The sequence below is a fragment of the Pinus tabuliformis genome, chromosome 2_1 (assembly GCF_031772625.1).
Source record: "Pinus tabuliformis cultivar Carrire ecotype Pingquan chromosome 2_1, CPIR1, whole genome shotgun sequence".
NCBI classification, from domain to species: domain Eukaryota; kingdom Viridiplantae; phylum Streptophyta; class Pinopsida; order Pinales; family Pinaceae; genus Pinus; species Pinus tabuliformis.
The window spans coordinates 620,077,805-620,091,009 of record NC_142299.1 but is presented as its reverse complement, the minus strand read 5'-3'; the positions used below and the strand labels follow the sequence as shown (position 1 = coordinate 620,091,009).

Sequence of the window (13,205 nt, the reverse complement as noted above, 5' to 3'; positions counted from 1 at the left end):
TGAATATTCTTGGAAATCCCTTTCATCTTGCGCCTTAGGTCGCCCAACATTATCACTATAGTTCATTTTAAATATGCTCCACATTAGCTATAGGATTCCTTCGCACTCTAACTAACTCCTCTAATTATTTGAAACAAAATATAAAAAGGAAGGAGTATAGCTCCTTTCTTTTCACTCAATTTGGTATAATCACAAACACCTCATATTCATGGTTTCTACGGACCTTCCCATGTCCATTCTACTATAGCTTACATAATATTACCATTGGATTTTTCTATCAGCTTACAATGCAAGCGTAGTTACAAAAATAATCAATCACTTAGACATTTGTTACACATCCAAACATATAATATGTTGTGTAAAATAACACCAAAATTCGAATCATAAATTCCTAGAAGTTTTCAATGCAAAGGATTTCCTCGAAAAAAAATGAAAATAAAATATTGACATTCTTCACCTCTGCATACTTTTCCACACTAGGTGAAACCGTTATGTTTTTAAACTACATTTAGATTTATAAATACTGAGAGGTAACACAATAGGCAAAGGAAAGGGAACCAAGTTGAGGAATAAGCTCAATGCGTGAGAAGAGTAGTGTGCATTGCTTGTGTTTAAAATGACATGCGAGAGAAATGTGCGTGTATTTCGAGGAGGCATCCAATGCCATTGCGTACTAATCATGCAAAAAAGACAACTTACAAGCATGCAAGTGAATATTTTGTCAGATCTGTGACAAAACTAGGCAGAGGAGTAATCAGGTGCATTAGGTCTACAATACGGAAAACATAATAGGTAGAATGCTCAAGTTTAGTTCAAACGGGAAGAACTGACATCGAGATAAAAGATGAAATATTGGTGAGGGTGCCCATATTGAGGCAACAAAACTTGTGGCTTTCACACAATTCAGCAAGTTAGGAAGGAACTTGCTCTAATACCATGTTAAACACACACAAAGTAGATATGAATAATTTAGATAACTCATGTGATTGCATTCTATTCCCAAGGTTTACATATTAATACATGGTTTCCTAACCCTTGGTTTTCATCTTCCAAGAGGTCGCTTAGACTTCTATTACTGTTTGAATTCATGCACACCAACCCTATCAGATTAGGTGTCCAAAAACCCCAACCTATTACCAGTATGGAAGGTATCAACCCTAATGTGGGTGCTAACAATGGAAGTAATTTTGGTGTTAATGGCATAAATAACGTGGGTACCACCAATGGAAACAATATAGGAATGACCACCACAGTGTACACAACTCGGCATTTTCTTTTGTTTATGGCTAGTTTGAACCTCCCTGATTTGAGCCAACCAATAATTGATCCTCTCTTGCATGATTTTGCATGGCATACATGCCAACCAAACTTCTCTAAAATATCCCCAAGTTTGAGGGTGATTTTGCATCTTTGTATTTATGGTTATATCTGTAATTTGTGGTGTTCCTGTTTAAATCTAGATCAGTGGATGAGATGCCACATGTCATGTTTTACCACTTCATTAGACTCATTACCATGATGTTGACTGGCACAAACGTTTTCTACTTGGTGTTTCTTTTTGGTTTATTAGCACAATTTTGATTTGAGGATATAGAATACAGTCCTGCATTAACTATATGCACAATTTCAACAAAGTATATCCTTCAAGAAAATCACAACAATTTATCATGTCATTGTCACAATAATCTAATCATGATTGCAAACACATAACAAAAGTTATGAATTTTGCACTCATGAATTAAAGCTATAATGTGAATCATCCATTTACATGTTATTAATTGGAAATGATATCATGTAACTTTTTTACCAAGACCATTGTATAGAATTGCCCCCTAACTAACTAACACCTTTTATTAAGCATGTAATTTGAATAACAACCTAATTGTGAGAACCTTATATCTGTGAAAAGGAGGCACAAACTCGAAATAAATTAAGCTCCTTAAATTTGATCCTTGGTCATTTCCCTCTCTTCAGCCATGGATTTTATAAACCTATTAAACCCCTTTTCAAATTTGGTCTTTAGCCCTTAATCTTGTCCATTGTTTAAAAAAAAAATGCTTCATTCACGATATATTTGTATTCAAACATATATAGACGGATATGACTAAATTTGCATTCTTGCACCAAAGCTAGAATACAAATCATGCATTTGTATATCCTTATGCAAATCCTTAATAATAAATGGAAAATTTACCATGTAACATGTTTACCAAGACCATTAGATGCCAAGTAAAATTTCATTGAGTTTATGTTGAGTATGATATTTAAGTTTACCATTTCCCATATATCATGACATGAAAAAAATTCTAAGATATAAATGAATAAATTGTTTGCAAAACATGGTCTTGGAAACTATTACAAGCAGCAATATGTATAGCTCATAAGGAATTTTGGAAGTACTTTTCCAAGACCATAGAGACATGATCATGTCTATTTTTCAAGTGCAATAGATACAAGCACTAATTTATTAAATACAGATAATTACTTCTAATAATGTAGATCTTCTTTTAACAGTTCAATTTTATCATTAAGAAGTTATATTTTGGAAATTCAACCATCAATTCACAAGGACAATAGATATCACAATGCACAAAGAGAACAAAATATTTACCCTAGGAAAACCCAGCAAAATTTTCCTTAGATAAATTATTCAATTCAAAAAGAGATATTCCTAATATTGCTAGTCAACTATGAGGTCAAACTGGCCAACAATGATATGGTCAAACCTAGTCAAACAACCCTTTTATCCAGTCAATATGTTTCCCTTCAACTTCAGCCCTCTGGGATCTTCCTAGGCTGAATTTCATCCTCCTAGAATATGCCCAGAAACTCGACCCTGCTACCCAAAATGTTATGCCCAGAATTTTGGACCTACATCCTAGAAGTTCGACCTGTTACCCAAAAACTTCCTAGAAAATCACATGGTCAATGTATATAAATTGGTAAATATTCTTGATGTGAATTTGTCCTTATTGTCCTTCTTCATTGTTGTTCTTCTTCGCTTGGATGCCCAAAATATTTGTTCTTGTGTGAGAAATCGAATCGTGCCTTGTGGAGGAGGTTAAGTTCTTTATATATAATGTTTTGTCTCTATCAATGGGTGTCTCTTCACTAGGGCTAACTTGACCTTAAGGAGGACCGAATTGAAAAATTTGGAGCCAAAAATTCAGAATTCAAATTTTGAAAATTTCTTTCTTGATATCGACATGAACAACGTGTCTTATATTAATTCTTTCAAGGGAAAAAATGACATGAAGAACAGATCATAGAACTACATTATATACTTTAAGGGATAAAATATAAATTATAAAGGCCAACCATAGCTACAAGATTCAGCACTCCCTCTTAACTAGGGAGGTATTCGTAATAACTAGGCAGATGTTATTTTGTTGATAAAATTCTCTAACAAAAGGCTATAAAAAATCATCATCATTATTCTATTACCATGAATAGGTGAGCAATTTTGACACATGGTAAACCAATAGCATCCACTAATTACCATAATCTAGTCAAACATCTTTGACATGTCATAAATCAACAACATCAACCAATTACCATAATTCTAGTCAATACCTTTGACCTATGGTATATCCTCACCATAATCTTGGTTGATACTCCTAACACATGGTACATCATTTAGCATCAACTAGTAATCACAATTCCAGTCCTTTTGGCACATGGTATACAGACTAATCTTGGTTCACCATTATTCGGTTCAATGTCTATGATAGATGGTAAATCTCCAAAGGCCACATTTTATCAGAGTAATTTAGGGACTTATTTTAACTCATCCTGATGCTCCAGGAAGATTCTTCCTAATTTGTGTCAACGCACTTTACAAAAGAAGAACAATTATCCTCTGTTGGACCATTCTCCCCAATTAGGGTCAATATACTTGACATAGAAAGAATGTCGATCCATGATGTTATCTCATGACCACTCCCTCTCACTGAGACAAACATTCTCAATAAGTCCAAGATTGTCCCTCAAGTATACAAAATACTATCTGGACAAAGGCTTTGTAAGTATATCAGTGATATGCTCATTAGTAGAGACATATTAGAGATTCATGAATCATTTCTCCCTTCTGCACTATGTCATGAATGAAGTGGTACTTGATCTCGATGTACTTCAAATTGTCAAGGAAAATTGGATTATCTATTAGCTTCACATAGCTTTGATTGTCACAATATATCTCAGTCGGTTCTAGCACCTGATCAAATAGTCTTGTGAGTAACTTCCAAAGCCACACTACTTCACAACTTGCTAGAATGGATGCAATATACTCTGCCTCAGTAGTTTTAAGTGCAATATATTTCTACTTCCTACTCATCCACGAATTGTAGAGTAGCCCAAGCTAAAGAAACCTTCGGAAGTACTATTTTTGTCTTCAACGCTCCCTGCCCAATCTGCATCTGTATATCCCTACAATTGTATATCACCATTTGAGACATATGTCAAACCATAATAAATTGTACCATGAAAATTGATGAGGCTCATAAATAGGTGGATCATAAGGGTCATAATGTCATCCTCCATCTTTGGAACTATGTCTTTCTCACATTTATTTATAATTTTTGTTATCTTATGCTTAGTGAGAAGGGTAAAAGATGTTTTTCTATGTCATGTAACCTAATATGGTTTAATTGGAGGAAACAGAGGATTTTTTGGGTAATTTACATGTATGGGCTGGGAGTAGACAACGGGGAGAGATTCTAGGAGGTTTTCCACCTCCTCAACTCCTTCAATGAGCCCAAGATCACCACACACTCTCTCATCATCTCGAGGTCATTTCACATTGATGCAATGATAATGATAAGCTTGTTATTGGTTAATCGCTAAGTTATCTCTAGAGAGTTGAGGCTCTTGGGTTTGGGCCCAAACCCAGTGGCTTAGGCCCCTCTTGTGTATTGGTATTTCTTTTTAGTTCGGAGTGTTTATTAGTTTTCTGCATTTCATTAGAAAATAACCCTTAAAAATCTTGTGATTGTGACCTCTATCTCATCTCTCCCATGGGAGCACGAATGGAAGGATCTACAATCACAGTCCAAAAATACTATGTTTATGATTTCTTGGAAGAAGGTCTATGTTATTCATATTGTTTTTCATGGGCTTAATATAGCTTAGGAGTTGATTCATTGACTGGATCAGAGTTTTTGGCACAGATTAGATCACATTTAAATTCAACTCATCCTTTCCACTATTAGTTGTTTCATTTTTCAATGATTAAAGGGCATATGCATGTGATGTTGCAGGGATATTTGTATCTTCAAGAAAGGGGCCTTTCACCACATCCATCTTGGACTTCCTCGGCATCTTCTATGAAGCTCAAATTCTATCTTCAAAGTTATGTTCTTGAGATCAGCCTCTTAGATCACCGTGAGAAGCTCTCCTAGTGCAAAATAGGCCTTCGAAAGGATTTGAACTTGGATAGGGGTGTTGGTCAAATTTAATCCATTTACCTCAACCTCCATCCACCTTTCCATCCCTAGAACCCATCATTCCTACCTCCTAAATCTTCTCGGCAACCTTCCTATAGAATTACAAGCCTTCAAGTAGCAATATAGGGTACCTGTCACAGCCTTCTATAGCATACATGTAGCGTCCTCTTTCTCCACTTATTTTGAACTTTTATGAAATTTGGACTTAGTTTAGAAGTAGGTTGGCCCCCAACTGTGACTCAATGATCAAGGGAAGCACCTAAGCCACTCCAACCATCATTTTCCTTTACTGCAAAATAAGATAGCATGAGTTTCTTTATTACAGATTTGGCACAAATAAAACATTGGTATATACGCAAGTGTGAGCTAGATAGATGATACATGGAATCTTGAGTTATCATTTGCTGGGTTAGCTTCTTGTCTGCAAGTATATTTGGTAGCTAGATGGTTGATTGCAAGATAATTTAGTTCCTTATCTACAAGTAGTGTAGCTCTTATATTTTCATGAATTGATTCAATAACATTTACAAGTTGAAGTTCAAAAAGAATTTTCCTTTTGATCATTAAAGGTAGCTTCTAAGTTGCACCTTCATTAGTTAGTTTTCCTTCTAATTCAGTAGGAAGAATGGTCTTGGAGAACTATTGATCAAATTTCCTAGTTGAGGGTGGCATGAGTAGAATCCCATCTACTGTGTATATAGCATTCTCACCTCGAAGTGTGTACGAACCTTCGGTTGATAAATAGAGTTGAGGAGCCCTTGGGAGTTGCAGAACTCTTGGTGCAATACCAGGTCTCACCACTTTCTTGCGTCATTGTCGGGGAGGTGTCTAGGTAGATGTTATATATGCTTCAACATTGTTTTATGTTTTACATACAGTTTTGAAAAAGCAACATAAAAACAAAAGAGAAAAATTCCTTTCATACCTCGTAGGAAGAGAGATACCCAAGGAAAATTCTTACCGAACACCCCCACCCCCTCAAGTAGTCAACCTTCACTCTTCTCCGGTGACTGCGAGCTTCCCTCTCTGACTCTACGGGTGTTAGAAGACCCTCTAGGTGAGAAACCTGAGATATTTGAAGAACCTATTCGGGAAGGAGAAGTACCCACTTCACCTACCCAAACCATGGCTGGAAATAGGAACAATGATTTTTTTCCCTATCATAGAGACCAGTGGAGAGGCTAGAATGGAGAATATCGGCCCTAATTCCATTCCACACTTTCATGGATTAGCCTCTAAGGATCTTGATACCTTTATGTTTAAATTTGTCGTTACCTGTAGGACCTATGACTATGCCTCTAATGACCAGAAGTTGAAGTTATTCCCATCTACCCTTAAGGATGCAGCCTTGGGCTGGTTTATGGGTCTGCCTGGGGATAACGCCACTACCTAGGCTCAAATTCAACAAGCTTTTAATGAAAAGTGCAGGGACTACTGTAGGTCCAAATAAACCAAGGAATAAATATTTATAATGACTCTTGGACATGATGAATCCTTGGAAGACTATGAAGAGAGATTTCAACTCAGTTATAGGAGGGCCAGATGCACCCTTGATCCTGAATCACTCAAGCTAGTTCTTCTTTGAGGGATTAGGGAGGACATGCTGGAAAACATCAACATGTTGTCTCGGGCAGATATCTATCATTTATCCTATGACGGCATCAAAGCATTGTTCAAAATTCCCTCTAGGGCCAATAGAAAGAAGGGTAGGGCTAGTCAAGGCTTGATCAATTCCTCCCCTTCCACAACATCCATCAAGAATGAGATTAGGAACATGTTGGAAGACTTTAAAAGTGAAATTTTTGTGCCTTTTCTTTGCAAATGGATACCATGCAAATGAAGAGGAAACCAGAGGAAGCAGAGAGAGCCCTAGTTATTTTATGCCCTAAATGAACTAAAAGGAAACCCAGAAATGAATGCCCATTACATGTTGTACAGGTCTGCTCAATCTGCAAGGAGAACCATGCCACAGATAAATACCCTTCTTTTATTTGTTTAAAAGTTGTATACGAAGGGGCGGAAGGTGGGGCTGAGCAACTGTGCTTTTATAAATCAAAGGAGGCCTCAAGGACCTCGTCCATACCAGCAGGGCATGCGAGGTGCATCTTACTCTTAATAACATCCCTACCAGAATGCACCCTTTCCACCATAGTACTATTCCCCTCATCCATCACGTTCCACACCTCCTCCTTGGCTTGATGCCCCTCAATATCCTCCCCAACATGTCAATTAACCATTTTAGCCATATGTTTCTCAACCTCCTAAATGGAATAACCCATCACATGGGTGGAGGCCTCAACTTAACCAACCTCCTACTTTACTGCTCCACCTCCACCTCAACCACAAATCACTCATCCCGCTCCAACCAAGCAACCTCAGATGCATGCTCAACCTAATCTGAACTTGAATAATGAGCAAGCACAACAAGTCTATATTGGAGAGACATCTTACCGTTCCTATGCTATGGAGATCTAAGAAATCAACCTTAGGTCGAAAAGGGAACTTGAAGATAACCAACCTCCATCTCCACCTTAAGAACTTGAAGAGGAAAAGGAAGAGAGTACCCCTAAAGTAAATCCACCTCCTTTTCCGTAGAGATCGATCCATCCCAGCTAGCACCCCCCAGAAGAGACTGAACTTATGGGAGGACACAAGAAATGGAAGATCCCAACCAATGCATAAGAAATGGCTAAGATCTAACAAAGATCGGCAGTTAACAGAAAAATAAATAAATAGATCCAATAGATCAGAAAAAACAAGAAGATCAATGCCCAGTACAAGTCAAAAACCCTCTCCCAATGAAGGACAGAAAATCTAAAGAAATCAAGCAAAATAAAATGAATTTGTACCAGTTCTAGCTATTAAATAGAGAGCTCAGACAGATCGAGGATAGAAAGAAAAACTTTTGAAGACAAAAATTGGTCTTTTGAGATTAGAAGCTCGGTCGCACACAGAAGACAGGATAAATTTGGTTGGTCGCTAGGGTTCAATTATTGTATAAGTTTCCTAACTTCTCAAGCCCTAGGTGCCTAGATACACAAGTGGGTCAAGTTGATCTCCTTGGGAATGGAAAATACTAGAAACCTTTTTCACAATTACTTTAGTACTTTTTCATGATTGAAATTACTTTAGTACCTTCCTAATTTATTTTTCATTGCAAGGACAACATGTTCCATTAGTTGGGAGGAGGGGGAGGGGGAACATGGGGTAATTCTCCTGACTATTACATTGCTAATCTTCTAATCACTTCACCCTCATAATCAACTATATCTTCCATAATCTCTAGCACACTAAGGTCCATTATGACACAACACTCTAGAAGTCACTAAATTTTATTTTTGGCATTGATACCTTATTTGGAAATTATTAACCCTCATCTTCCTCATTACATGAATGTTGTCAATGTTTCCATTATTACTATTATTGTTTGATACTGCTATTGGTGTTCATAGCATATTGCTACCACTATTTAATATGATACATCAATCTTTTGCACAATGGGAAGTTCAACTATCCAACATGAACCTGTCACCTTCAAACAACTTTGGGGCAACCCTGAAGTGTGTCAAATTTTTCAAGATGGAGGGTGGATAATCTATAGGGTTTCACCTATAAGTTTTTCCTATTTACAACTATAGCATGGGGACTCAAAATTAGAGTAATAGAGGAAATCCTTGCCCACGTTATAGGGATAACTTGAATCAATGAGCTTTAGAATCAACTGCTTATTACTGGGAGAAATTGCCAAAGATGATGGTAGGGGAGTTGAAAGAGGTATTATGTTTACTTTATGTCTAATTAATTATTTCCACAAATTTTGAGCACTATGCTGATAACTTTAGATTTAAAATAATAAACTACATAATAAAAGATTTCGAAATAGTTTAGGAGGATATCCTAATTAAATATCTATGATTGGGAGGTGAAACTTAACGCACAGATCAAACTTGCTCACTTCCATTTATACAACATAAAATTGTAAAATCATTAAATGTAATGCACCATATAAAAATATTTAAGAAAGAGAGTTGTTAAAATAGGTGATTTCATTGTCAACATTGTTTTGAGCACTATGCTGATAACTTTAGATTTAAAATAATAAATTACATAATAAAAGATTTCGAAATAGTTTAAGAGGATATCCTAATTAAATATCTATGATTGGGAGGTGAAACCTAACGCACAGATCAAACTTGCTCACTTCCATTTATACAACATAAAATTGTAAAATCATTAAATGTAATGCACCATATAAAAATATTTAAGAAAGAGAGTTGTTAAAATAGGTGATTTCATTGTCAACATTTCTTCGTCTTTATTTGCATCGCATCGATTTATATACTCTCATCCTTTGATAGTTGTTAAAAAGCTTACATCAATGAAGTCATTCAATGAAAATTTCCTTCGACATTCCCAGAATGCATAGAATGTGATTTGTAGATATAAGTTCAATATCATCACTCATTCTACGATATTTTCCAAAATCTATTAATTCCAAATATTTTATAAGATTGCTAAACGTATATTGTTAATAAGGCATAATTAGCAATATGGTTTCAAGCCAAGAAATATTTAACTTAAGACAACAAAAAAGTTAACTACTAGTCACGAGTAATATTATAATTATGTATCTGGAAAGTAAATATAAACACTCGTAAATACTATATGTTTTATTTTAAACTCTAAAAATAGCTCTCTGTTTATCAAGGTTAGAATTAAAAGAAAAAGAAAAAGAAAAAGCAGGGTTTAGCAAAGTTAGAAGTAAAAAGCTGTGGAAAATAAATATAGATATTTAGTAAAAGGCTGTGGAAAACTAATCTAGATCTGTGCACGTTATTTCTAAAAATAACCCACAGAGGCAGTGTAAAATTAGAAAAGTGAGTAAAAATGGAAAAATGGCAATGTAAAATCAGAAGAGTGAGTAAAAAAGGAAAAATAAAAGAGTGAGTAAAAAAGGAAAAATAAATAGCCCATAGAGGCAGAAGAGTGAGTAAAAGTAGGAAAATAAATAGCCCATTAGATGCATGCACGTTGGAAGTAACCGTGTAAAATTAGAAGTAAGAGTATCACTGGATCCATGCACGTCGGATCTAAAGAAATAAATAGGCGGCGGAAGCATAGTAAATTTAGAAGTAAAAACAACACTGGCAACTGCAAGTGAATGAATGAATCTTTAGAGAAGTGAAAACAACACAGCGTCGACTGCAGTTTGAGGATTAATTGGAAAATATTGTAGTAACAACACAACGTTGAGCGCAGTTTGAGAAGGATTAATTGGAAAATATTGTAGTAAAAAAATTCTAATTACGGTCCATGATCGTCGTTATGCATGTACCTGATCTAAATATAGCAGTGCAAGAGTACACATAAATTACAAAATTAAAAATTACACATAAATTAAAAATTCTAATTACACGTAAATTAAAAATTCTAATTACGTTCCATGATCGTCGTCGTTATGCATGTGCATGATCTAAATATAGCAGTGCAAAATTACAAAAGCACCACTGCAAAATTTATTTATCTTTATAAGGACCACATTGAACGCACTTTGAAGATGATACGTGCTTAAGAGTGTGGAAGAACAGATATTAAGTGATTAAGAAGAGAAGAGATGATGATGAGGAATAGCCTGATGATGAGATTGTTGTTGGCGTTGGTGATGCTCCTTCATGTGGGAGCAGCAGCAGCAGACACAGACGACACAGCCTCAGGGCGATCTTGTTTTGCAGCAATTTACAGTTTCGGAGATTCATTCGCTGATACTGGAAACGCGGACATTTTCGCTCTCTTCCATATGGAAAAACCTTCTTTGGCCTCCCCGCCGGTCGTGCTTCAGATGGACGTCTCGTCATTGACTTTTTGGGTAATAATTAGCACCCATCATCCAATTCCATATACATGCCTCTTGGGTGTAAAATATTGCATAGTACTCATGATCACTTGTATATTGTGTATTTTTCAGCCAGTGCACTAGGATTTAATTTCCTCTCCTCTTCTTGTTGTGTATTTTTCAGCCAGTGCACTGGGATTTAATTTCCTCTCCTCTTCTTGTTGTGTATTTTTCAGCCAGTGCACTAGGATTTAATTTCCTGTCCTCTTGTTGTGTATTTTTCAGCCAGTTCGCTAGGATTTAATTTCCTCAGGCCTTCTATTGGACTGATCGACATGGAGCTGGCGGAGAGAAAAAACGGAGTTAACTTTGCCGTTGCGGGTGCCACTGCATTGGACAATTCCTTCTTAAATGACAGACTCATCTTCCCGCAGACACCATTATCTCTAGATACGCAAATCAGATGGTTCCACCAGTTGAAAAATTTCACCTGCAGAGCTAATTTGGGTATAATCATAGTATCATTTCAATTATGTAAAATTTTACTTAGGGTTATGCTTCCAGACGGTTCTAAAATATATATTTGGTCAACAGATTGCCAAGTTCATTTCTCAAGAGCGTTATATGTGATGGGTGGATTCGGTCTCAACGACTATCTAGACTCCACCTTTACGTCCTCGCCATCGGATGAGATAAGGGGCTTTACTCCTCTTATCATAGCCAAGATTCAGAAAGCTATACAGGTAATTGATTTTAATTAAACCCCACTTGATGTCTTATTTCTTTCTCCATATCAATAACCCTCTCATAACATAATTACGGTTTTCTTTTATTTAGACGATGACATGCGTTGTCGGTTTTCTTTTATTTAGACGATGACATGCGTTGTCGGTTTTCTTTTATTTAGACGATGACATGCGTTGCGGTGAATGAGTCGGTTTTCTTTTATTTAGACGATGACATGCGTTGCGGTGAATGAGTTTTTCTTTTTTTGGAAAATTTTTTATATTAAAATGGAATTGGAATTGAGTGCAGGCATTGATAGAAGAAGGAGCCCAGTACATATTTGTCCAAGGAATGCCACCTCTGGGATGTTTGCCCGCCATACTTACTCTAGACCCTTATCCGAGGAACTCCGATTATGATGAAAATGGATGCCTAGCATCATATAACCAACTCTCCCAGGATCATAACACAGCGTTGCAGGAGACACTAGAGCAGCTAAGGATTCAATATCCACACGCCATATTGGTGTATGCGGACTACTATAATATGTTTATGGAAATAATCAAGAACCATGCAGCATACGGTACGTACGGAAATTTTGGATTCGGTTAATAAACTCATATACATTTTGGATTGGATTAGTGTAGTGTAATGACAATGTTGAAATGATGCAGGTTTTACCGCTAATACATTTCAGTCTTGCTGTGGAACTGGAGAACTTTTTAATTTTGATATCATGCATACGTGTGGGACACCAGGAGTGTTAGCATGCTCAAATCCAGAAAGAGCCATCAGTTGGGATGGAATACATTTCACTGAAGCCGCATACAAAATTATTTCACAATTCATCATCAACAAAGCCCAATATACTCAGCCACCTTTCAGTGACATGATGAAAATCTCTGATAATGGCCTTTGTGATCCAGCCAGCCACCAGGGAACCACCTTATGAGAATGTTTTGTAATGGCGGTTTATATGTATTCTGGAGTGAAATATGTCAAATCTCTGGTAATGGCCTTTGTGATGCAGCCACCAGTTAATATTTTGTATTCGCTATTAATATGTATTCTGAATTGAATGTCAAATCTCAATAGGACTTTTGAATTTGAGTCCCTATTTCTTTCATTTGTATTTCAATGGGGGATTTTTTATAATAATAATATTTAATTTGAGTCCCTATTTCTTTCATTTGTATTTCAATGGC

At 36.2% G+C, this 13,205-nt stretch overlaps 1 protein-coding gene across 1 annotated transcript; it reads left to right on the top strand.

Annotated features, from left to right (window-relative positions):
• Nucleotides 1–11,204: 11,204 nt before the first annotated feature.
• LOC149202045 (GDSL esterase/lipase At1g28600-like) lies at nt 11,205–12,952 on the top strand (the record flags this gene model as incomplete). The annotated part of the gene is made up of 5 exons (XM_089401453.1): nt 11,205–11,307; nt 11,560–11,781; nt 11,869–12,017; nt 12,310–12,583; nt 12,675–12,952. Coding segments are annotated over 5 exons (1,026 nt in total), but the record flags the coding sequence as incomplete, so codon positions are not given.
• Between the last annotated feature and the right edge of the window lie 253 nt (nt 12,953–13,205).